This window comes from Thalassophryne amazonica, chromosome 21 (assembly GCF_902500255.1).
Source record: "Thalassophryne amazonica chromosome 21, fThaAma1.1, whole genome shotgun sequence".
Classification (NCBI taxonomy): Eukaryota; Metazoa; Chordata; class Actinopteri; order Batrachoidiformes; family Batrachoididae; genus Thalassophryne; species Thalassophryne amazonica.
The window spans coordinates 7,468,618-7,495,648 of record NC_047123.1 but is presented as its reverse complement, the minus strand read 5'-3'; the positions used below and the strand labels follow the sequence as shown (position 1 = coordinate 7,495,648).

The 27,031-nt window shown below is 43.7% G+C and overlaps 1 protein-coding gene across 1 annotated transcript in view; it reads left to right on the top strand.

The window, feature by feature from the left end:
- The window catches only part of LOC117502538 (exostosin-1), an 851,279-nt gene that overhangs the window by 727,534 nt on the left and 96,714 nt on the right, over window positions 1-27,031 (top strand). Inside the window, exon 7 of the mRNA XM_034161580.1 lies at window positions 22,922-23,054. Coding sequence (XP_034017471.1) covers window positions 22,922-23,054 — 133 coding nt within the window. The remainder of the gene's footprint in view (window positions 1-22,921; window positions 23,055-27,031) is intronic.

Sequence of the window (27,031 nt, the reverse complement as noted above, 5' to 3'; positions counted from 1 at the left end):
CTGAACCCATGCTACATCAGTTTTTAGCATTTTAATTCGCTACTGCATTTCTTCAGCTCCATGATTATCATTAGGATAGTAGTATATACTTGTGACGTTTGACCAGAAGACAACACTGGAAAACTAAGTTTCTAATTGTGCCATGGCAACTTGTTTCTGTACTTTCACCCACATCGGTCAAAATCCTAATTTTGTTTTACAGAAAAAGGCCAAATTTGATTACAATGGCAATATAAGATTGTGAATCCTTTATTTAAGAAACTCATTTTAATGACTTAAATGTTGAAAACCTCTGAAGACACGACACATTTAAGTGTACCTTCTCAAAGATGCTTGCATAAAAACTCAGTAAAAGGCAACTTCTGCAAGTTCACTGGTAAACATTATAGAGAAAATAATATATGCAAGTATTTTTGTGGCTGTAATCGAAATAAAATGTGAGCCTGATAGGCAGACTGATACCAAGTGTGAAGGTTGTCTGACGTCTGGCAGCCCTCAGGCTGAAGAGACGAGAGTGTTTGTGTGTGTGGGTGTATACAGATGCGCTCAAGACCAGACAGCTTGCGGCTGGCTCATTAAATGACCTTGATAACTTGTTTTATTGGGACTGTATGGATCTATTTCATTCCTCAGAGATTATGTGCACCATCTCTGAATGTGGAGACAAAAAATAATGATGCAATTAATTATCATCACAATCATCACTATCACATACTGCATGATAAACACTAGAATTATTCTAAAGCACATTATAAATTGCAGTTGTTACTATTACACTATTACAAATCCTTACAGCTTTTTTTTAACTTAGTGACTATCATTGAGGGAGTGGTGGCCAAGTGTTTAGTGCACCTAGTTTCAGTGCGGAAGGTTCCTGGTTCAAACTCCACCCCTGCTACATTTCTCCATGTAATGTCGAGTTGCATCAGGAAGGGCATCCGGTGTAAAACGTGTGCCAATTCAACCAGCAGATCCACTTCAGATTTGCTGTGGTGACCCCAAGTGAAAACAAAGGAGCAGCCGAAGGGACTTACTAGGTACCATCATTGCATGAACATTATAGTCAACACATCTATGATAAACGTCATCATCTTTGAATTTAAACCTGTTCATGATGGACTAGTTTCCCATTTAACTCTGTAACATTACATCATTATCACTCTATTCCAGGCGAGATCCAATGTTTTCATTGAGTTTGTTAACCTGCATTGGCCTTCAGATTAAAGGATTTCAGTTTAGAGGATGAAGAGTGGAAAAGCAGTTGGTCCAAATGACTTTCCAGTGAAGGCATGGAAATGTCTAAGAGTGATGGTAGTGGAGTTCCTAAACAGATTCTTTAATGAAATCGTGGATTGTGAGAGGATGCCTGAGGAGTGGAGATGAAGTGTGCTGGTTCCTATTTTTAAGAATAAGGGTGAGGTACAGCACATAAACGTGATCAGCCACAGCATGAAGCTATGGGAAAGAGTAGTAGAAGCTACGCTCATAAAACAGGTGAGGATCTGAGCAGTAATATGGTTTCAGCCCAGGAAAGAGCACTACAGACGCAGTGTTTGTTCTGAGAATACTGACTAAGAAGTATAGAATCGGCCAGAAGGAGTTACATTGTATGTTTGTGGATTTAGAGAAAGCTTATGACAGGATTCAAATAAAAGAGTTGTGCTGTTGTATGAGGAAGTCTGGAGTGGCAGAGAAGTACGTGAGGTAGTGCAGGACATGTACAATGATAGTGTGACAGTGGTGAGATGCGCAGTAGGCATGACAGACTCATTCAAGGTGGAGGTGGGATTACACCAAGGATCAGGTCTGTGTCCTTTCTTGTTCGCAGTGGTGATATACAGGTTGATGGATGATGTCAGACTAGTCATAGTCATAGTCATATTCTCCATGGACTATGACGTTTACAAATGACATTGTGATCTGTAGTGAGATTAGAGAGCAGGTTGAGTCTAGCCTGGAGGTGGAGATATGCTCTGGAGAGAAGGGGAATGAAAGTCAGTAGGAGCAAGCTTGAGTACATGTGTGAATGAGAGGGAGGCCAGTGGAACAGTGCGGTTACAAGGAGTTGAACTGGTGAAAGTAGATGAGTTTAAATACTTGGGGTCAACTGTCCAAAGTAATCAAATCAAATCAATTTTATTTATATAGCACCAAATCACAACAAACAGTTGCCCCAAGGTGCCTTATATTGTAAGGCAAGGCCATACAATAATTACGGAAAAAACCCCAACGGTCAAAATGACCCCCTGTGAGCAAGCACTTGGCAACAGTGGGAAGGAAAAACTCCCTTTTAACAGGAAGAAACCTCCAGCAGAACCAGGCTCAGGGAGGGGCAGTCTTCTGCTAGGACTGGTTGGGGCTGAGGGAGAGAACCAGGAAAAAGACATGCTGTGGAGGGCAGCAGAGATCAATCACTAATGATTAAATGCAGAGTGGTGCATACAGAGCAAAAAAAGAAAGAAACACTCAGTGCATCATGGGAACCCCCCAGCAGTCTAAGTCTATAGCAGCATAACTAAGGGATGGTTCAGGGTCACCTGATCCAGCCCTAACTATAAGCTTTAGCAAAAAGGAAAGTTTTAAGCCTAATCTTAAAAGTAGAGAGGGTGTCTGTCTCCCTGATCTGAATTGGGAGCTGGTTCCACAGGAGAGGAGCCTGAAAGCTGAAGGCCCATTCTAACCTTACAAACCCTAGGAACTACAAGTAAGCCTGCAGTCTGAGAGCGAAGCGCTCTATTGGGGTGATATGGTACTATGAGGTCCCTAAGATAAGATGGGACCTGATTATTCAAAACCTTATAAGCAAGAAGAAAAATTTTAATTCTATTCTAGAATTAACAGGAAGCCAATGAAGAGAGGCCAATATGGATGAGATATGCTCTCTCCTTCTAGTCCCTGTTAGCACTCTAGCTGCAGCATTTTGAATTAACTGAAGGCTTTTCAGGGAACTTTTAGGACAACCTGATAATAATGAATTACAATAGTCCAGCCTAGAGGAAATAAATGTGTTGGGAAAGTGTAGTGACACGGACCCACAACAGGGGGCGTAAATGAACAGACAATGAAAGAGTCGAATATGAACACTTTACTGTTGTGAATGAGCACAACCACAATACAGAGGAATGTGAAATTTGCAAACAGTCAATCACAAGGGTGACGTGTGGGCAGGCTCGAGGATAGAAGACGTCTGTCCTGAGAAGAACTGGAACCACACGATTTCCTCCGCCACCGAACCCGGAGAATACTGGAGCCGCCAAGTCCCGAGTCCCCAGGTGGCCACCGTCTCCGAATGTCGGATCTGGTACTGCTGGCAAGGAGCAGAGACACCCAGTAACAACAATGATGGAGATTCCACCTCCACCTCTAACACACACTCGTGCAGCTCCTGTCTCAAACACTTATCTGGTGGGGGTGTAAAGCGAAGCTGTCGCCGGTCACGCCAGTCTTCAGATAGAGCACTCCGCAGGAAAACAGCTGCAAAAACAAGTTTACTAAACACAGTCAGTGACACGGCTGAGAGTATTACCTTTACAGGTCGACGATATCTTGGCAATGAGGTGGAGATGACGTCCGGGTTTTATGGAGTGAGATGATGTAGTGTAGATGGGTGACAGCTGTCAAGAGATAATGAGTGACAGCTGTCACCCCCGGCTGTGTCCGTGGCGGCAGTGCCCTCTCGTGCCTGAAGCCCGCACTTCAGGCAGGGCGCCCTCTGGTGGTGGGCCAGCAGTACCTCCTCTTCTGGCGGCCCACACAACAAAATGCATGAATTAGTTTTTCAGCATCACTCTGAGACAAGACGTTTCTAATTTTAGAGATATTGCGCAAATGCAAAAAAGCAGTCCTACATATTTGTTTAATATGCACATTGAATGACATATCCTGATCAAAAATGACTCCAAGATTTCTCACAGTATTACTAGAGGTCAGGGTAATGCCATCCAGAGTAAGGATCTGGTTAGACACCATGTTTCTAAGATTTGTGGGGCCAAGTGCAATAACTTCAGTTTTATCTGAGTTTAAAAGCAGGAAATTAGAGGTCATCCATGTCTTTATGTCTGTAAGACAATCCTGCAGTTTAGCTAATTGGTGTGTGTCCTCTGGCTTCATGAATAGATAAAGCTGGGTATCATCTGCGTAACAATGAAAATTTAAGCAATGCTGTCTAATAATACTGCCTAAGGGAAGCATGTATAAAGTGAATAAAATTGGTCCTAGCACAGAACTTTGTGGAACTCCATAATTAACCTTAGTCTGTGAAGAAGATTCCCCATTTACATGAACAAATTGTAATCTATTAGATAAATATCATTCAAACCACCGCAGCGCAGTGCCTTTAATACCTATGGCATGCTCTAATCTCTGTAGTAAAATTTTATGGTCAACAGTATCAAAAGCAGCACTGAGGTCTAACAGAACAAGCACAGAGATGAGTCCACTGTCTGAGGCCATAAGAAGATCATTTATAACCTTCACTAATGCTGTTTCTGTACTATGATGAATTCTAAAACCTGACTGAAACTCTTCAAATAGACCATTCCTCTGCAGATGATCAGTTAGCTGTTTTACAACTACCCTTTCAAGAATTTTTGAGAGAAAAGGAAGGTTGGAGATTGGCCTATAATTAGCTAAGATAGCTGGGTCAAGTGATGGCTTTTTAAGTAATGGTTTAATTACTGCCACCTTAAAAGCCTGTGGTACATAGCCAACTAATAAAGATAGATTGATCATATTTAAGATCGAAGCATTAATTAATGGTAGGGCTTCCTTGAGCAGCCTGGTAGGAATGGGGTCTAATAGACATGTTGATGGTTTGGAGGAAGTAACTAATGAAAATAACTCAGACAGAACAATCGGAGAGAAAGAGTCTAACCAAATACCAGCATCACTGAAAGCAGCCAAAGATAACGATATGTCTTTGGGATGGTTATGAGTAACTTTTTCTCTAATAGTTAAAATTTTATTAGCAAAGAAAGTCATGAAGTCATTACTAGTTAAAGTTAAAGGAATACTGGGCTCAATAGAGCTCTGACTCTTTGTCAGCCTGGCTACAGTGCTGAAAAGAAACCTGGGGTTGTTCTTATTTTCTTCAATTAGTGATGAGTAGTAAGAGGTCCTAGCTTTACGGAGGGCTTTTTCATAGAGCAACAGACTCTTTTTCCAGGCTAAGTGAAGATCTTCTAAATTAGTGAGACGCCATTTCCTCTCCAACTTACGGGTTATCTGCTTTAAGCTGCAAGTTTGTGAGTTATACCACGGAGTCAGGCACTTCTGATTTAAAGCTCTCTTTTTCAGAGGAGCTACAGCATCCAAAGTTGTCTTCAGTGAGGATGTAAAACTATTGACGGGATAATCTAGCTCACTTACAGAGTTTAGGTAGCTACTCTGCACTGTGTTGGTATATGGCATTAGAGAACATAAAGAAGGAATCATATCCTTAAACCTAGTTACAGCGCTTTCTAAAAGACTTCTAGTGTAATGAAACTTATTCCCCACTGCTGGGTAGTCCATCAGAGTAAATGTAAATGTTATTAAGAAATGATCAGAAGGGAGAAACTCACAGTAATGACCAGGTGGACGATAGATAATAACAAATAAAACTGGTTTTTGGGACTTCCAATTTGGATGGACAAGACTAAGAGTCAAGCTTTCAAATGAATTAAAGCTCTGTCTGGGGTTTTGATTAATTAATAAGCTGGAATGGAAGATTTCTGCTAATCCTCTGCCTCAGCCCGTGCTACGAGCATTGTGGCAGTTAGTGTGATTCGGGGGTGTTGACTCATTTAAACTAACATATTCATCCTGCTGTAACCAGGTTTCTGTAAGGCAGAATAAATCAATACGTTGATCAATTATTATATCATTTACTAACAGGGACTTAGAAGAGAGAGATCTAATGTTTAATAGACCACATTTAACTGTTTTAGTCTGTGGTGCAGTTGAAGGTGCTATATTATTTTTTCTTTTTGAATTTTTATGCTTAAATAGATTTTTACTGGTTATTGGTGGTCTGGGAGCAGGCACCATCTCTACGGGGATGGGGTAATGAGGGGATGGCAGGGGGAGAGAGAAGCTGCAGAGAGGTGTGTAAGACTACAACTCTGCTTCCTGGTCCCAACCCTGGATAGTCACGGTTTGGAGGATTTAAGAAAATTGGCCAGATTTCTAGAAATGAGAGCTGCTCCATCCAGAGTGGGATGCCGTCTCTCCTAACAAGACCAGGTTTTCCCCAGAAGCTTTGCCAATTATCTATGAAGCCCACCTCATTTTTTGGACACCACTCAGACAGCCAGCAATTCAAGGAGAACACGCGGCTAAACATGTCACTCCCGGTCTGATTGGGGAGGGGCCCAGAGAAAACTACAGAGTCCGACATTGTTTTTGCAAAATTACACACAGATTCAATGTTAATTTTAGTGACCTCCGATTGGCGTAACCGGGTGTCATTACTGCCGACGTGAATTACAATCTTACCAAATTTACGCTTAGCCTTAGCCAGCAGTTTCAAATGTCCTTCAGTGTCGCCTGCTCTGGCCCCCGGAAGACATTTGACTATGGTTGCTGGTGTCGCTAACTTCACATTTCTCAAAACAGAGTCGCCAATAACCAGAGTTTGATCCTCGGTGGGTGTGTCGCCGAGTGGGGAAAAACGGTTAGAAATGTGAATGGGTTGGCGGTGTACACAGGGCTTCTGTTTAGAACTACGCTTCTTCCTCATAGTCACCCAGTCGGCCTGCTTTCCCGTCTGCTCAGGATATGCTGGAAGGGAACTAACGGCGGCTAAGCTACCTTGGTCCGCACCGACTACAGGGGCCTTGCTAGCTGTAGAATTTTCCACGGTGCGGAGCCAAGTCTCCAATTCGCCCAGCCTGGCCTCCAAAGCTATGAATACGCTACACTTATTACAAGTACCATTACTGCTAAAGGAGGCCGAGGAATAACTAAACATTTCACACCCAGAGCAGAAAAGTGCGGGAGAGACAGGAGAAGCCGGCATGCTAAACCGGCTAAGAGCTAGTAGCTGTGCTAAGCTAGCGGATTCCTAAAAACACACAAAGTGAATAATGTGTAAATAATTTAGAGGTGATTCAGCAGAGGGAGTGCTTTAGTTAAGGCACGTGAAGATTACACTGTGAAACAAATCGTTATCTAGGTAAGTAGATCAATCTAACTGCACAGATTAAACAGCTAACAGATACAGAAAAACACCGCTGTGCTCCGGAACAGGAAGTGATACAATACCGCAGTGAGAGCCAACCACCAGTAGAGGCCAGAGTAATGGAGAGTGTGGTAGAGAGGTGAAGAAGAGAGTGCAGGCAGGGTGGAGTGAGCAGAGAAAGGTGGCAGGAGTGATTTGTGACCGAAGAATATCTGCAAGAGTGAAGCGGAAAGTCTATAAGACAGTAGTGAGACTATTATTTTCAATCTTGGGCCTTTCTTGTGAATTTTATAGTTTATTTTTGAGAATTAAGATTAGGTTTCTTTTTCCTACTGCATTATTTATATATACCTCCATTCCCTGGGGAAAAAAAAAATCAATTAAAAATAAATACTTTAAAGGTTTAAGCAGAAAGTTCTTATCACTTCAGTTTGAGATACTGCTCATTGTTAGTACTAATGCGCTACTCAGATTTGCAAAAGCAGATGGGTCAAAATGTTGCTTTGACACAGGTTTTCTACAGACGTCCATCCTGATGCAAATCCACATTGCATGGAGAATGGTCACAGGTGGTCTTGAACCAGAAACCTTCTGATGCAAACCTTTAGTAAATTAGGCTCAATAGTGTAAGAAGTAAAAGTCAGTTTAAAAAATAAAGCAATAATATTTAATGCTGTTCCTGTTGAAGGAATGGCATTAATTACATTTGTTTTATAGCTGAAACCCACCATCTGAGGGAACTGACAAAGACTTGACACGTCTGACAAACGGCACATAATCCTCACTTGACATTAATTCCTGCAAACTGCACAATATTTACCAAGGCCACAAACACAAAAATCACCCACCACCTAGTACCAAGCAGAATAAGGATTCAATTCTGCCATGAAGACTCAAGTCAAGTCTGATGACCCCACAAGTCCATGACACCACGGAACTGATTTGGGTCCTGGATGGCAAGGCAGAGAACCAACCAAGATGACCGAGGCAGAGAAACCCACATCTCCAAAATCTGTCGCAGCCAGGTGAAACATGGGCATTGCCTTGGCCTTCTCTAGCCACTAGTGTCCTCAACAGTCAAGCAACTGCGTGCAGGATTATGCAAGATAGACGTGCCACAGGGCCAAATGTCAAAACTGATGCTCCCTCACAAAGTAAGTGACTAACATGGAGAGACAAACATAGAGAATTCATCTTAGTCTCTCCAAGTAACTGCTCATTTGACACAATGCCATTCCAGCGGTACTCAAGGATCCTCTGAAGAGACTTGGTACCAAAGACATCCAGTCATTACCTTAGGTCACTGGCTAGTGTCCAGTTCTCACAACCATACAGCCACAAGACGGGTAGCAACAGGGACCCTAAAGATTTGGATCTTCATTCTCCAGTGAAGGTATTGGCAACCAACAACCCCACGACTCCTTAAGATCTTCCCAGATATCACCAAATCTCAAAAGCAGTGGCCTCAGAGACATGAATCTCACTGCTAAGAAGTGAAAGTCTCTCAAAGCTCAACATTTTCACCACAAGCAGATGCACCTCTGATTGCTAAGTCCAAGAAGTCATCAAAAGCCTGGATCCCCTTCTTGATCCAGGAAAATCACAAACCCAGATGCTCCAATTCCTCACTCAGCTTTTCTAGTGCTGCAGTCAGAGTATCCATTGATTCAGCAAAGAGCACACTAAACCTGTCCTCACCAACACGAGCACCAAAGTCACTGGTTTCCTCAACCTCCCCAACACCCAGTCCACGAAGGCACTGAACAGTGTAGGAGCCAGAGCAGACCCCTGGCAAACTAGTTTTAAGTAGAACAAACTCTGCCTCAGCTCTGCACAGGGCTCACAATATCTGTGCCTAGGCTGGATGTAATATCTACGGTAATTTCTTGGGGATCACACAAATCCTCAGGATGTCCCAGAGAGCAGTCTGATCAACTTGGAAAAATCAATATAGACTGTGAAGAAGCACTGCTGATATTCACGCTTGCATTCAATCAGTGCTCACTGACCTAGAATGTGTCAGTGGTTGACGTCTTGGGCAAAAAGTCTGACACATTCTGGTCACTAAACATGAAATAGCTGGAAGTAAATCCTTGCAAGCACCTTCCCCAGCACAGAGAGCAGTAATACCCCCATACAACCAGTCATTTCTTCCAGCCCATAGGGCTAATACCTGTGTCCCAGGAGACTGCACCCAACTGGAGGAGCTCAGCAGAGAGGTGAGATAGAACCGACGTTTTTTTTTTTTAGTTATGTGAACATTTTATTTTATTTGGCTCCAGACATGTTTTACATAAATGAAATATCATTTAGCTGCAATGTGCTGGAAATACACTGAACTACCAAACAAAGGTTAAATACTGAGATGACCCCCTTGACCAATCCATATCTGGTGAGAACATGGCCATAGATGTTATCACAAAGACAAATACACAGCTCAAGTTCCTGTGTAGGAAAGCAAGGATGGTTAACAACTTAACCAAAAGGATGCCTGTGTTTGCGTTGATCTTGCATTGATTTTGAGTATGCCAGCAACTCATGCTACTCTGGTTTGCTAAAGAAATAAAAGGCAAGGTTACAGAGTACCCAAAAAAAAAAGTTATTTGTTTCCTTTTAATGTAATTAAGTAAGTAAAGTTTATTTACTCGTATATAGCACCTTTCAAGATAAAATCATAAAATGCTTGGCAATAACAATAAAATAAAAATAGAAATATAGAAATTAAAACAGCACTGACATAAGATTAATACATTAGTAACATTATGAGGTGTACATGATATATACTCCTGGATATCATCTGCATAACAATGATATAAGACATCTTGAAATGTGTGTCCAAGGGGGAGGAAATTAAAGTGCAAACAAAACAGGTCCCAAATTGGAACCTTGGGGTACAACGCAGGGTAGAATGCCAGATGAAGACATAAATTCAGCTGTTGGATCCTGTTGGATGCCCACCTATGTCCTAAGTCTCTCAATCAAAACATGATGATCAATGTGTCAAATTCCATTGATTGATCCAAGATATCATGGATTTAAGGAGAGAGAGTTCATTAGACTGAATGGTTGCAGCAGGAGATGCAGATTGTGTCAAGTAAAAGTTTTGGATATCATCTACTGTTAAAGATTAATTCTGAAAAATAAGCAGCCTTTCACCATTTTATTAAAAGAAATTAAAATCTCTTTTAAATGAAGGAGGTGGATCTGGAGTTTTGTTGATTTCCACAAAAGCTCTACTTTTCGATGGGTTCTCTTAAAACTCCAAATGCACCACCCGGAACTCATATTGGTGCTGAGGAATTTGTTTTGGCTGGTATGTTGCCTGTTGAATAATGTCTTAACCAACTTCATAATATCATTAATGATAAATCTCTAAATTATTTTTCAGGCTTTATCAAACTAACACGTAATCAGGATTCAGTCGGAACAAGATCTAGTAGCACATCTCTTCAGGTACCATCTGTAAAGTGCCGTGGGAAATCTTTTTGTTATACCAGTATTTTGTTTTGGAACAGCACTACGTACTACCTCCATTTACAGAATCTCAGGTTATAACTCTCAAGAGTCCTCTTGTTTTATTCCATGTGAACTTAAATTGTTTGGATGGTTTTAAGTTGTATTTTTTACATTTTTGTGGCTTTTTAAAAAGATTTTTACTCTTATTGTTGTCATGTTAGTTTGTTGCAGTTTATTCCAATTTGTAACCATGTTTTCATCATGTATCTCCACTCTCGAGGACCACAGTAGAAATAAATGCATGCTCGGTTCAAATCCCAGCCTGACTGAAAAATCACTAAGGGCCATTGGGCAAGGTTGAGTTGCTGTTGTGTGGGCCGCTGAAGAGGAGGTACTGCTGGCCCACCACCACCAGAGGGCGCCCTGCCTGGAGTGCGGGCTCCAGGCACCAGAGGGCGCTGCCGCCTAACAGGAGCAGCCAGGGTGACAGCTGACGCTCATCATCCTTGACAGCTGTCACCACTCAACAGGATCAGCATTGGTATATCAGCCAGACGACATCTCCACCTCTTTGCCGAGATATCGTTCTACCTTGAAGGTAACGTACCTCAGCTGGTTGTGAGATAATAACCCTTTGTTGCTTGAGCATTTTTTGTGAACTCTTTATTCGACGAGAGGAGGAGGTGGTTTTCCACCGTACGTATTGCTGGGTGCACACGCACCCACTTCTAACTGTGTTTGCTCCTCGCCAGCAGTACCAGATCCGACACGCGGAGGCAGTGGCCACGTGGGAGTTCGGGACTTGGCGGCTCCAGTATTCCCGGGGTTCGGTGGCGGAGGAAATTGTGTGGTTCCGGTTCGACTTCGGACTGATGTCTCCTATCTTCGAGCCTGCCCACATGACATCTTGTATTTGACACACTATTGTAATCTGTTGTTGTTGTTGTGCATTTTCACAACAGTAAAGTGTTGTATTTGGCTTTATCCATTGTCCGTTCATTTGCGCCCCCTGTTGTGGGTCCGTGCTCCTACACTTTCCCCAACAGGATATCTCGGCCAGCGTCATGGATCCCGAGGGGCGTCAACCAGCTGTTGAACGGCCAATGGAAGAACAGGGCGCGCAGGCGTCCGCAGGAGGGGTGATCGGTGAGTTGCAGCGGATCCTCACCGCTTTCACGACTCGGTTGGATTTGATGACCGAGCAGAATGTCCTCCTGAACCGCAGGGTGGAGGCTCTCGCCGCGCAGGTGGAAAGCGCGCCCTCCGGGCGCCGCTGCAGCTCTCCCTCCCGTCGACCCTGTGCGTAACAGTGACGTTCCACTGGTCGTTCAACGGCCCCTCCCACCTTCCCCGGAAGCATACATAAGCCCTCCAGAGCCGTACGGAGGCTGTGTGGAGACGTGCGTGGATTTCCTTATGCAGTCTTCGCTCGTCTTCGCACAGCGTCCCGTCATGTACGTGACTGATGCTAGCAAAGTAGCTTATGTGATAAATCTGCTTCGTGGTGAGGCACGCGCTTGGGCTACAGCGCTCTGGGAGCAAAATTCACGGCTCCTTCAGACATATGATGGGTTTGTGAGGGAGTTCAGAACAGTGTTCGATCACCCAAATAGAGGAGAGACCGCTTCAGCCGTGCTGCTGTCAATGAGACAGGGGCGCCGGAGCGCAGCTGCCTATGCAGTCGACTTCCGCATCGCGGCTGCGAGGTCCGGCTGGAATAGCACTGCCCTCCGCGCCGCCTTTGTAAACGGACTGTCATTGGTTCTAAAGGAGCACCTGGTGGCTAAGGACGAACCGCGGGATTTAGACGGGCTTATCGATCTCGTCATACGATTAGACAATCGGTTAGAAGAACGCCGTCGTGAATGAGACGAAGGGCGTGGCCGGGCACGCGCCGTCCCTCTCCCTTCCGGTTCCGATCGCGTTCCGCCCTCCCCACGCGCCACGGCCCCCGCGCCATGTGTGGTCACAGCTCCCCCTGCTGACGAAGCTATGGACACGAGCAGGGCCACATTTAGGGCACCAGATAGACAGAGGAGGCTGGCCCGCGGAGCGTGTTTTGTTTGTGGCTCGATAGAGCATCAGCTAAGAGACTGCCCCGAGCGGTTAAACACCAACGCCCGCCCCTAGAAACTGGGCTAGGGGTGGGCCGAGACATTCACGTGGGACACACCCACATCGCCACACGACTCCCAGTTACAATCCTTTATGAGGATTTAACCCTGAAGGCCCCAGCACTGGTGGACACGGGCTTTGAAGGGAATTTGCTAGACAGCAAATGGGCCAGGGAGATAGGGCTCCCTCTGGTGGCGCTTACCTCGCCTGTGCAGGTGCGGGCACTAGATGGCTCCCTACTCCCTCCAATCACTCACAAGACACCACCAGTAACCCTGGTGGTGTCGGGAAATCACCGGGAGGAGATCGAGTTTTTTGTAACTCCGACCACCTCCCGTGTGATTCTAGGGTTCCCTTGGATGTTGAAACACAATCCCCGGATCGATTGGCCGTCCGGGGTAGTGGTTCAGTGGAGCGAGACCTGCCATTGGGTATGTTTAGGTTCCTCGGTTCCTCCCGGTTCCCAGGCCAGGGAGGAGGTCAGAGCCCCGCCCAATCTAGGGACGGTGCCGGTGCAGTACCATGACCTTGCGGAGGTGTTTCGCAAGGATCTGGCGCTCACCCTTCCCCCGCACCGCCCGTATGATTGTGCCATTGATTTGGTTCCAGGCGTTGAGTTTCCGTCCAGCAGGCTGTACAACCTCTCACGACCTGAGCGCGAATCAATGGAGACCTACATCCGGGACTCTTTGGCTGCCGGGTTGATCCGGAATTCCACCTCCCCGATGGGTGCGGGTTTCTTTTTTGTGGGGAAAAAAGATGGCGGACTACGTCCATGCATTGATTACAGGGGGCTGAACGAAATCACGGTTCGTAACCGATACCCCTTACCCTTGTTGGATTCTGTGTTCACGCCCCTGCATGGAGCCAAGATATTCACCAAGCTTGATCTTAGAAATGCGTATCACCTGGTTCGGATCCGGAAGGGAGACGAGTGGAAGACGGCATTTAACACCCCGTTAGGTCACTTTGAGTACCTGGTCATGCCGTTCGGTCTTACAAACACTCCCGCGACGTTCCAAGCATTAGTTAATGACGTCTTACGGGACTTCCTGCACCGATTCGTCTTCGTATATCTGGACGATATACTCATCTTTTCTCCAGATCCTGAGACTCATGTCCGGCATGTACGTCAGGTCCTGCAGCGGTTGTTGGAGAACCGGCTGTTTGTGAAGGGCGAGAAGTGTGAGTTTCACCGCACTTCTTTGTCCTTCCTGGGGTTTATCATTTCCCCTAACTCCGTCGCTCCTGATCCGGCCAAGGTTGCGGCGGTGAGAGACTGGCCCCAACCCACTAGCCGTAGGAAGCTGCAACAGTTCCTCGGCTTTGCTAATTTCTACAGGAGGTTCATTAAGGGCTATAGTCAGGTAGCTAGCCCCCTGACAGCCCTGACCTCACCAAAAGTCCCCTTCACCTGGTCGGATCGTTGCGATGCCGCGTTCAAGGAGTTGAAACGGCGCTTCTCGTCTGCACCTGTTCTGGTGCAGCCCGATCCTAGTCGCCAGTTGGTGGTTGAAGTGGACGCCTCGGACTCAGGGATAGGAGCTGTGCTCTCCCAGAGCGGGAAGACCGATAAGGTCCTTCACCCGTGTGCCTATTTTTCCCGCAAGTTGACCCCGGCCGAACGGAACTATGACGTCGGCAATCGAGAACTCCTTGCGGTGAAAGAGGCTCTTGAAGAGTGGAGACATCTGTTGGAGGGAACGACCGTGCCATTCACGGTTTTCACTGACCACCGGAACCTGGAGTATATCAGGACCGCCAAGCGGCTGAATCCCAGGCAAGCCCACTGGTCACTGTTCTTCGGCTGTTTTGACTTCCGGATCACCTACCGTCCCGGGACCAAAAATCAGAGATCGGATGCCTTGTCCCGGGTACATGAAGACGAAGTCAAAACGGAGTTGTCGGATCCACCGGAACCCGTCATCCCGGAGTCCGCTATCGTGGCCACCCTCACCTGGGACGTGGAGAGAACCGTCCGGGAGGCCCTGGCACGAAGCCCGGACCCCGGAACCGGGCCGAAGAACAAACTATACGTCCCACCAGAAGCTAGGGCTGCAGTCCTGGACTTCTGTCACGGCTCTAAGCTCTCCTGTCATCCAGGGGTGCGAAGAACCGTGGCAGTTGTCCGGCAGTGCTTCTGGTGGGCGTCCCTGGAAGCCGACGTCCGGGTTTATATCCAGGCCTGTACCACCTGCGCCAGGGGCAAGGCCGACCATCGCAAGGTATCGGGATTGCTACAGCCGCTGCCCGTGCCTCATCGCCCCTGGTCTCACATCGGCCTGGATTTTGTCACGGCCTCCCGCCGTCCCAGGGCAAACACCGTCATCCTCACGATAGTGGACCGATTCTCCAAGGCGGCCCACTTCGTGGCCCTCCCGAAACTCCCAACGGCCCAGGAGACAGCGGACCTCCTGGTCCACCACGTCGTCCGGCTGCATGGGATTCCAACAGACATCGTCTCCGATCGCGGTCGCCAGTTCTCCTCGCATGTCTGGAAGAGCTTCTGCCGGGAACTGGGGGCCACGGTCAGTCTCTCTTCCGGGTATCATCCCCAAACCAACGGGCAAGCAGAACGGGCCAACCAAGAGATGGAGCAGACCCTGCGTTGCATGACAGCCGCGCACCCGGCGGCCTGGAGTACCCATCTGGCCTGGATCGAGTATGCCCACAACAGCCAAGTGTCGTCAGCCACCGGCCTCTCCCCTTTTGAGGTGTGCCTAGGGTATCAGCCCCCGTTGTTTTCCGGTGGTTGAGGGAGAGGTCGGTGTGCCCTCGGTCCAGGCCCACCTGCAGAAGTGCCGTCGGGTGTGGCGAGCCGCCCGTTCTGCTTTGCTGAAGGCCCGGAGGAGGACAAAGGCCCATGCAGACCGACGGCTGACCCCGGCCCCTACGTATCGTCCAGGGCAGGAAGTGTGGTTGTCTACCAAGGACATACCCCTGCAAGTGGACTCCCCTAAACTCCAGGAACGATACATAGGACCCTTCAAAATTCTCAAGGTCATCAGTCCAGCCGCAGTGAGGCTGCAGCTTCCGGCCTCGCTGCGGATCCATCCCGTCTTTCACGTGTCACGAATCAAACCACATCACACCTTGTCTTTTATTTAACAGAGGGACTTTGTGGGGGATTCTTGCAAATAAATTAGCTTCACACAGGCGTCTTCTAACTGTCACAGCACTTACAGGTAACTCCAGACTGTCTTTGATCATCCTGGAGCTGATCAATGGGTGAGCCTTTGCCATTCTGGTTATTCTTCTATCCATTTTGATGGTTGTTTTCCATTTTCTTCCATGTGTCTCTGTTTTTTTGGGGGGGTTTTTTTGTCCATTTTAAAGCACTGGCGATCATTGTAGATGAACAGCCTATAATTTTTTGCACCTGCATATAAGTTTTCCCCTCTCCAATCAACTTTTTAATCAAACTACGCTGTTTTTCTGAACAATGTCTTGAACGTCCCATTTTCCTCAGGCTTTCAAAGAGAAAAGCATGTTCAACAGGTGCTGCTTCATCCTTAAATAGGGGACACCTGATTCACACCTGTTTGTTCCACAAAATTGACAAACTCACTGACTGAATGCCACACTACTATTATTCTGAACACTACTGTATATGGGAACCACTAGAAGAGTGTTAATTTAAGTCCCTATCTTGATGAGCTAAACTACACAGTCAAAAGTGGATCATGCTAGTGCATTTCCAACTCTACTTTGTTATTTTGATATTTCGACATGCTGGGTGTGTGTGAAGTAAAGCACAGGGCACAAAGAGGACGTATTTATTCAACTAATCATGGGTTTGTTTTGGGCAAAGCATTTAAATCAGTTTGCCATTTATCATGGTATGGCCTTTGAGAACAGCGAACAGTTTGTTTGTCTCTATGTGTTTGGACAAGAAAACTAAAAACAGTTGGACATATTTTCACCAAAGTGAGTTTATAGCTCAAGGTTTAAATTTTGGCTTAGATTTGTGAAAAGGTAAGGAAATATGATCCAAAAAACACCTTTTTAATTTTGTGCACATCTGACCCCGATAAATCTAGAAGTGAATTAGAGTAAGTCCAACGCTTGTTTGACTTCTTTTTAATACTTTAGTTTTTGTTTTTAAATCAGATTTGTTTTATTTTGATGACTGATATGAGCATCAATGTGACCCCAAGCAAAGTGTACATACGATGTGAAGTCGCTGATATGAGGTCTATCTTATTATTACATTTTAGAAGTAGCAAAAAAAACTGCACTCGACTTTCGACCACGTTTTTGGCGCCGCATGGCATCACATGATGCATGAGCTGAGGACATCACTCTGGATACCTTACATATGACAAACAAGTTAGATTGTAATACCATTCTGAAAGAAAGCAACAGATTCTAATGTACTCTCAGTGCTTGTTAATTTGGTGTATAAAATCAAAATCAGAATTTTACAAACACAGTTATTTAAGCCTTGAAACCTGTGGAGATGAGTGAGAGACATGTTTTATTGGCAGTGAAAAGCTGGGTTGGGGTTACAGGGCCCTTAATATTATTGTTTTCATAACATCTAAACCCACCTTTGTGACTTCACAAAGTCTCAGCTGGCAGCAGGTTACGAAATGAGACAGAATCCGCCTAACAACCAAACACTGTTGCCAGATGCGCTGAAAATCTCCAAACCAGCACGGCATCGGGCTAAACGGGTGAAATCAGCCGTTGTTGATAACTGCATATTGAGAGTTGAACATTTGGCATCAGATGGAGTGCGTGTGTGCGTGTTTTTTAAGAGGTGGCGGGAGAGCCAAGTCAATTCTCCACACATCAGTAGACAGCTATCGTTTCAAAGAGACAAACAGAAAAGCACAAAGCCCAAAACATTTACACTTCCACACACTGGTCTCAGAATCTCTCTTTGATTGCTCGGAGTTTCATCCCATCATCCCAGAGATGATTACCGTGGGCTCTTGCACTTGCCGTTCCATCGAGCTCAATGATGGCAAAGCTCATACGCAGTCTGACGATATACATCTTTCTTTCCCAGTTCCGACTGACTGAATGCGAACACTCGTCTCTTGGCCATTTCAACACATTTGTGATAAAGGTTCAAGGTTCAATTCACATGCATGTGTGCATCATCTGCTCCACAAAATGATCTGTAGCTGCTGCGAGAGCTGGACAGCTACAAGACAAATGAAGCTATTTCTCTTTTTTAATACTCTCTTTATTGAACATTTTTCTTTATACAGTCCAGCGAAAATGTAACAGAACATGTTTGAATAGGTAAAGCTTTACACTGGGTCTTAAACTCAAAAAAATAACATATATATATATATATATACGAGGTCTGTCCGTAAAGTATAGGTCCTTTTTATTTTTTCAAAAACTATATGGATTTCATTCATATGTTTTTATGTCAGACATGCTTGAACCCTCGTGTGCATGCGTGAGTTTTTCCACGCCTGTCGGTGACGTCATTCGCCTGTGAGCACTCCTTGTGGGAGGAGTCGTCCAGCCCCTCGTCGGAATTCCTTTGTCTGAGAAGTTGCTGAGAGACTGCCGCTTTGTTTGATCAAAATTTTTTCTAAACCTGTGAGACACATCGAAGTGGACACGGTTCGAAAAATTAAGCTGGTCTTCAGTGAAAATTTTAACAGCTGATGAGAGATTTTGAGGTGATACTGTCGCTTTAAGGACTTTTCACGGTGCGAGACGTCGCGCAGCGCTCTCAGGCGGCGTCATCAGCCTGTTTCAAGCTTAAAACCTCCACATTTCAGGCTCTATTGATCCAGGACGTCGTGAGAGAACAGAGAAGTTTCAGAAGAAGTCGGTTTCAGCATTTTATCCGGATATTCCACTGTTAAAGGAGATTTTTTTAATGAAAGACGTGCGGGCGGATTGCAGCGTCGGCTCGCAGCCGCCGCGACGCTCCGTCACAGGAAAAACACCTCTGTTGGAAGCCTTGAGGACAAGTTGGAACATCTCCAGCTGATAAACAATTTATCATATACTCACTCCACTGAAAGCCATCAAAAGCCAACTGGATTTTAACAAATGGTTATCAACACGGAGGTGTTTTTCCTGTGCCGCCGCGCCGCGTCGGCTGCGTCCCGACGCGCGGACCCGTCCGCACGTCTTTCATTAAAAAAATCTCCTTTAACAGTGGAATAGTCATTCTCTCGACAGAGCCATGGTGGTTGGCTCTCACTGCTGTATTATATCACTTCCTGTTCCGGAGCACAGCGGTGTTTTGCTGTATCTGTTAGCTGTTTAATCTGTGCAGTTAGATTGATCTAGTTACCTAGATAACGATTTGTTTCCCAGTGTAATCTTCACGTGCCTTAACTAAAGCACTCCTTCTGCTGAATCACCACTGAATTATTTACACATTATTCAATTTGTGTGTTTTTAGGAATCCGCTAGCTTAGCGCAGCTACTAGCTCTTAGCTGGTTTAGCATGGCGGCTTCTCCTGTCTCTCCCGCACTTTTCTGCTCTGGGTGTGAAATGTTTAGTTATTCCTCGGCCTCCTTTAGCAGTAATGGTACTTGTAATAAGTGTAGCTTATTCATAGCTTTGGAGGCCAGGCTGGGCGAATTGGAGACTCGGCTCCGCACCGTGGAAAATTCTACAGCTAGCCAGGAACCTGTAGTCGGTGCGGACCAAGGTAGCTTAGCCGCCGTTAGTTTCCCTCTGGCAGATCCCGAGCAGCCGGGAAAGCAGGCCGACTGGGTGACTGTGAGGAAGAAGCGTAGCCCTAAACAGAAGCCCCGTGTACACCGCCAACCCGTTCACATTTCTAACCGTTTTTCCCCACTCGAAGATACACCCGCCGAGGATCAAACTCTGGTTATTGGCGACTCTGTTTTGAGAAATGTGAAGTTAGCGACACCAGCAACCATAGTCAATTGTCTTCCGGGGGCCAGAGCAGGCGACATTGAAGGAAATTTGAAACTGCTGGCTAAGGCTAAGCGTAAATTGGTAAGATTGTAATTCACGTCGGCAGTAATGGACACCCGGTTATGCCAATCGGAGGTCACTAAAATTAACATTAAATCGGTGTGTAACTTTGCAAAAAACAGTGTCGGACTCTGTAGTTTTCTCTGGGCCCCTCCCCAATCGGACCGGGAGTGACATGTTTAGCCGCATGTTCTCCTTGAATTGCTGGCTGTCTGAGTGGTGTCCAAAAAATGAGCTGGGCTTCATAGATAATTGGCAAAGCTTCTGGGGAAAACCTTTGGATGGAGCAGCTCTCATTTCTAGAAATCTGTCCAATTTTCTTAAATCCTCCAAACCGTGACTATCCAGGGTTGGGACCAGGAAGCAGCTTCTCTCCCCCTGCCATCCCCTCATTACCCCATCCCCGTAGAGACGGTGCCTGCTCCCAGACCACCAATAACCAGCAAAAATCTATTTAAGCATAAAAATTCAAAAAGAAAAAATAATATAGCACCTTCAACTGCACCACAGACTAAAACAGTTAAATGTGGTCTATTAAACATTAGGTCTCTCTCTTCTAAGTCCCTGTTAGTAAATGATATAATAATTGATCAACATACTGATTTATTCTGCCTTACAGAAACCTGGTTACAGCAGGATGAATATGTTAGTTTAAATGAGTCAACACCCCCGAGTCACACTAACTGCCAGAACGCTCGTAGCACGGGCCGAGGCGGAGGCTTAGCAGCAACCTTCCATTCCAGCTTATTAATTAATCAAAAACCCAGACAGAGCTTTAATTCATTTGAAAGCTTCACTCTCTTTGGCTGCTTTCAGTGATGCCGGTATTTGGTTAGACTCTTTCTCTCCAATTGTTCTGTCTGAGTTATTTTCATTAGTTACTTCATCCAAACCATCAACATGTTTATTAGACCCCATTCCTACCAGGCTGCTCAAGGAAGCCCTACCATTATTTAATGCTTCGATCTTAAATATGATCAATCTATCTTTATTAGTTGGTTATGTACCACAGGCTTTTAAGGTGGCAGTAATTAAACCATTACTTAAAAAGCCATCACTTGACCCAGCTATCTTAGCTAATTATAGGCCAATCTCCAACCTTCCTTTTCTCTCAAAAATTCTTGAAAGGGTAGTTGTAAAACAGCTAACTGATCATCTGCAGAGGAATGGTCTATTTGAAGAGTTTCAGTCAGGTTTAGAATCATCATAGTACAGAAACAGCATTAGTGAAGGTTACAAATGATCTTCTTATGGCCTCAGACAGTGGACTCATCTCTGTGCTTGTTCTGTTAGACCTCAGTGCTGCTTTTGATACTGTTGACCATAAAATTTTATTACAGAGATTAGAGCATGCCATAGGTATTAAAGGCACTGCGCTGCGGTGGTTTGAATCATATTATCTAATAGATTACAATTTGTTCATGTAAATGGGGAATCTTCTTCACAGACTAAGGTTAATTATGGAGTTCCACAAGGTTCTGTGCTAGGACCAATTTTATTCACTTTATACATGCTTCCCTTAGGCAGTATTATTAGACGGCATTGCTTAAATTTTCATTGTTACGCAGATGATACCCAGCTTTATCTATCCATGAAGCCAGAGGACACACACCAATTAGCTAAACTGCAGGATTGTCTTACAGACATAAAGACATGGATGACCTCTAATTTCCTGCTTTTAAACTCAGATAAAACTGAAGTTATTGTACTTGGCCCCACAAATCTTAGAAACATGGTGTCTAACCAGATCCTTACTCTGGATGGCATTACCCTGACCTCTAGTAATACTGTGAGAAATCTTGGAGTCATTTTGATCAGGATATGTCATTCAAAGCGCATATTAAACAAATATGTAGGACTTGCTTTTTTGCATTTGCGCAATATCTCTAAAATTAGAAAGGTCTTGTGTCAGAGTGATGCTGAAAAACTAATTCATGCATTTATTTCCTCTAGGCTGGACTATTGTAATTTATTATTATCAGGTTGTCCTAAAAGTTCCCTGAAAAGCCTTCAGTTAATTCAAAATGCTGCAGCTAGAGTACTAACGGGGACTACAAGGAGAGAGCATATCTCACCCATATTGGCCTGTCTTCATTGGCTTCCTGTTAATTCTAGAATAGAATTTAAAATTCTTCTTCTTACTTATAAGGTTTGAATAATCAGGTCCCATCTTAGGGACCTCATAGTACCATATCACCCCAATAGAGCGCTTCGCTCTTAGACTGCAGGCTTACTTGTAGTTCCTAGGGTTTGTAAGAGTAGAATGGGAGGTAGAGTCTTCAGCTTTCAGGCTCCTCTCCTGTGGAACCAGCTCCCAATTCAGATCAGGGAGACAGACACCCTCTCTACTTTTAAGATTAGGCTTAAAACTTTCCTTTTTGCTAAAGCTTATAGTTAGGGCTGGATCAGGTGACCCTGAACCATCCCTTAGTTATGCTCCCCTCCACAGCATGTCTTTTTCCTGGTTCTCTCACTCAGCCCCAACCAGTCCCAGCAGAAGACTGCCCCTCCCTGAGCCTGATTCTGCTGGAGGTTCTTCCTGTTAAAAGGGAGTTTTTCCTTCCCACTGTCGCCAAGTGCTTTCTCACAGGGGGTCGTTTTGACCATTGGGGTTTTTCCATAATTATTGTATGGCCTTGCCTTACAATATAAAGCACCTTGGGGCAACTGTTTGTTGTGATTTGGCGCTATATAAATAAAATTGATTGAAGTGATTGAGTGTATTGTGACATTTTGTCATTTTTTTGTGTTAATAGGTTTTTCTTCAAAAAGCACTTATTAAGTTCTGAAGTAACTCCTAGCAGCTGCTAGTCTTCATTTGAAGTATTTCTACAATATTCTTACATTTATGTTAAATAACTGTTTTTTATCATATACAATTTTTTTCCAAAACTGACAAAACTTTGATGCTGTTGAGCTAACAGTATTATTATTATTATTATTATTATTATTATACATCCAAATTTTGTCTGCTTTTTTCTTTTCACATTGAACAAATATTGAAATTTTATTTTTGAGTGGCACTCTAATGATTATGTTTTTGATTTCATCGTTTTGTGTGTAATCCTGGTAAAAGAAAGATAGACTGTCAGACCTGCAACCATTATCACGAAAAAAAAAGTTAATGAATAATCACATCTTTTCATTCTGCCTCAGTTTTTTTTACACCTTTTGCTTCCTTCTTTCAATGTCAAAATCCATTTGGTAACATTGTTTTTCTTGCTGCTCTGACATCTTTTCTCTTTTCTGTCTTTCCTCTGTAGATCATTCAGGACCGCGTAGAGTCCCATGTGTCCAGAAACCGTTTGTTGTGGAACTCCCTCCCTGGTGGTCCTTATGCACTCCCCCAGTTCTCCACTGACCCGGCAAGCTTCCCTTTTTATTATGCCATAGTGGGTAAGTATTGATCTCTTTGAAAGAACAAGTCTTTTGTAGACCTCGTAATAGCAATGCTTTGATTAAAGATCTGAAGTTACCTCGTGTATTAACTGAACTGTTTCCAAAAATATTTGCATTTGAAAAAATGATTTATTTTTTTTTAACATTAAGTCAGAGGACCTTTTAACAAAAACAAGGGAAATCTTGAAGGAAATGAATAAAATTTGCATGAGCTGTTTTCAGTATAAAACTCACTGTTGTATTGCCTTTCAGGACATTAGTGATGTCATTCTACTTACTTCTGTCAGTAAACCTCTTTGTCATTTGAACTATGCAGACCCAAGAGCCAGGCATGTCTAGATTTTCTTGCATATTCTAGATTTTCTTGCATATTCTAGATATTCTTGCATATTTCTTGCAAATACTTCACTGTCGATTCTATTGAGGTGGATCAGTCAATGGCATGCAGCTTGATGTCATCTATGTACAGGAGGTAGCTGATGTACTATATATATACACATGCAAACTCCACATAGAAATGTCCAGGTGGGAAGCAATCCCATTCATTTGCATTTATAACTAAATATTTCACAATAACTAAATTGTACAATAGTTTTTGTAAAAGTATGCCAAAAGTCAGACTATTACTGCAGTTTTAGTTTTTAGTTGGCCTTCGGGGATGTGGGGGAGGAAGTGTCCTGAAGCGCTGAGTTGTGTATGTGGGTGTGTTGATGCCCAAAGAGACAAGAGTCATTGTCAATACACCGAGGCTGGAATTCAGACCGATCGATGTTTGTCTCAGTCTGAAGAACTGTGGCCACATGGGTTCGAAGGGTGAAAGAATGGAGGGATTGAAGGGCAGAAGGAGAGAAGGACTGAGTTTATGTCACTGTCATGTCCCATTGGAAATCTGCGCACAAGTCAAGCTGTTTCTTTTCCATTACTTTTGGAAACTGTAATTTTTTAATCAACCCTTTAATATTTGGGAATGGGTGTTATTTCAAAAAATTTGGAAATCTATAAATGTTTGCATGGAATATGGAAATATACATGGAGTAAACCATAACAGGATAGGTTTTGGGTCATTTGGTTCCAAAAACCCATATGGACGGAGCGTTTGAAAATTTCAAGTAACGCCTTTGTCGTATATGTGCTGTTGATGTAGAAAACCACTCTGTTGCTTATAATTAGTTCATTGTGGCCATGTCATTGTTTACATGTGTTGATTATACTCAACTGATGTTCCTGAAATAAAAACTACATACATGTGGTTTGTTACAATTGATCGTAACATATGTACTGAAATTAGTTTTTTTGTCAGTCTTAAAAAACACCAGCTAGGCTTATTGTTACTATAGAAGTTGAATATAAACTTGGGTCAAGCAACATTTGGAGCCAAATTTCAAGTCTGTAGGTGCAGCAGTTCTCAAGATATGACATTTTCATCGATATTTTTGGCGATTTTTGAAGCCGATATCTTCACTGGCTCCGTCCATATGGGTTTTTGGAACCAAATGACACAAAATTTATCCTTCTATGGTTTATTTCATGTGTATTTCCATATTCCATGCAAACATTTATAGATTTCCAAATTTTTTGAAATAACACCCCTCCCTATTAATATCAGCATCACCCATGATACTTGGGGTGTATTCACATTTGGGTGGTCTCCGATCACCAATTTTTGACCCTAATTTTTATCCCAGTTTCAAAATTGAGAAAATCTGGACTTTTTTTTCAAATAGTTGGCAAAATTTGGATTATCTACTTATCTAATCTAATCTTATCGAATGTTAAAATTATTCCGTTTTTGTTTTTGTGTCAAGCGGGCATCGTCTTCTTCTTCTTCTTCTTCTTCTTCTTTTGGATCCAGTGGTGTATGGCACCAGCTTAAGGTGCATTTACCGCTACCTACCGGGCTGATGATCACTGAGATTTTGCAAAACTTTAACTCCTGGCAGCCTCAGTCATTTGTTTAGATGCAATGAAGTAATCCAGTGTCCTTTACATATTTAAATAATTCTTTTTGCATGATGTGTGACGGGTTTTGCAGCAGATTTTCCAAGGGGCAACACTGTAATGTCCAAACGTGAACTACACTACCCACAATGCTTCCTGCATCGACCGGCCAATCACGTTTTGTGCTTAATGATGATTTCATCAGCAAGCAACATCCAGTCTGCCATAAATAAACACACAACAGACGGACTAAAATGTTTGATTTTAGGGTTTACCAACATTTTTGACTGTTAAATTTTGCTCACTTTACCAGCAAAAAAATAAATAAAATGTTATCGGAACTAAATTTATCAGAAGATAATGGTCCGATGATGGTTTTGAAATTTTTCTGAAAAGCTAATCCGCTAGCAAAAACATTAGCTTCAATAATTATCTACTGTGCCCACCGCTGATATCAGCTGACATAAGTGTATATTCTTTTGAAATTAATATACACTCTTATACAATCTTATACACTCTTATACTTTTATGAAAGAGTACCTCCAAACAGCACCAATTAAATTCAACTATTTAGTTTTTAAATACAGCTTACACCCAATTTCAGTGTACATTTATGTGCAATGGAACACATACAATGTATAGAGATTTTGTGAAATACTGCAGTTACAGTTGCACACGCAGCATCTGATGTGCTTTCAAGAAAATGCATTTTAATATGCGTTTATGTGTGGTATTTTTGCAGAATCTTTCCATTTATCTGATTCAGGATTTGGTCAGTTTCACACAAAAACATACAGACATTTACTATGTTTTGGTATTCCCGTCACGTCTCTCTCTTGGTTTGATCCTCTTTTGACCAGCTTCAAATGTACACAGAACAAATGAGCACAAATGTATGCAGAGGCACATATGAAAAATAAAATACATTTTCTCTCTCTCTCTCTCTCTCTCTCTCTCTCTCTCTCTCTCTCTCTCTCTCTCTCTCTCAGAATAATGTAGTTCATCTTTCTACAGACTGTTTTTTATGAGATGTTATGACAATTGTTTTTCACCTAAAATTGTGGCAAAAGCTCATTCAAGTTAACTCTGAGTAGGTGGAGCTATTTGTGAATTAATTATGCACAAAATAGTCCATTTTCTATCCTGATTCAGTGCAAAAACATATATCTGGATTGTTGTGAGATTTAGAAATGAAATGTGTGTGTGTGTTTCTGTGCAAGTGCAAAGCCCATAGTACAACTCACACTATAGGCCCATACACAGAAGTATAAGTGAGTCCTATAAAGGCCTTGAGATGTTGCCTGAGCTCATCTCTCAATTCCGTAGCGTGAAGCAAATGAGAGTCTATGCCTCCTTCAGTATGGGACGTCAGTCTGACACAGCTTACTTACCCAGCCAAGGATTGACCCTATTTACAACTGGGTGGATTGAGACACCACAGATTTAGGGCCTAATTTGCCAAATTGCATGGACAATCCCAACCTTTGCGTGTTGGGGTGGAGATATTTTTGGCAGTAATTTATTAAGACTAAATGTGCAATTGATTGCATGTGGCAATTAGGGAATAACCCTGTTGTGTCTGATGATTTGCAGACGTCCATGCTGGTTATACGGCTGCAAATTGAGCTTTAAAATAAATATTTGTGACCGTATAACAGCATGAACGTCCGCAAATCATCAGACACAAGGGGGTTATTCCCATTCTAATCCAGTAACATCGTCATTTTTCAGGTTAGGTTCAGGTTCAGGTGACTTTCTTTGTACCCGTAGGTAGATTTGACTTGACTAGATTTGACTTCGGTAGGTAATTCGGTCGGCGAGGCTTACCGTGAGGCAGCGTCACTCCAACAGCAGTCAGGGCACAAAGTAATCCAGTAAATGTGAAAATCCATCAAATCCATCAAATGTGAAATGATAACTCTGTAATCCACATCAGTACTTTCGTATGGTATCTTAAATTCACCCATTTTGGCGGCGGTGTCAATACACATCTTTCTCTCGCTCTCAGCTAACAGCACCATTATGACATCTGTGTA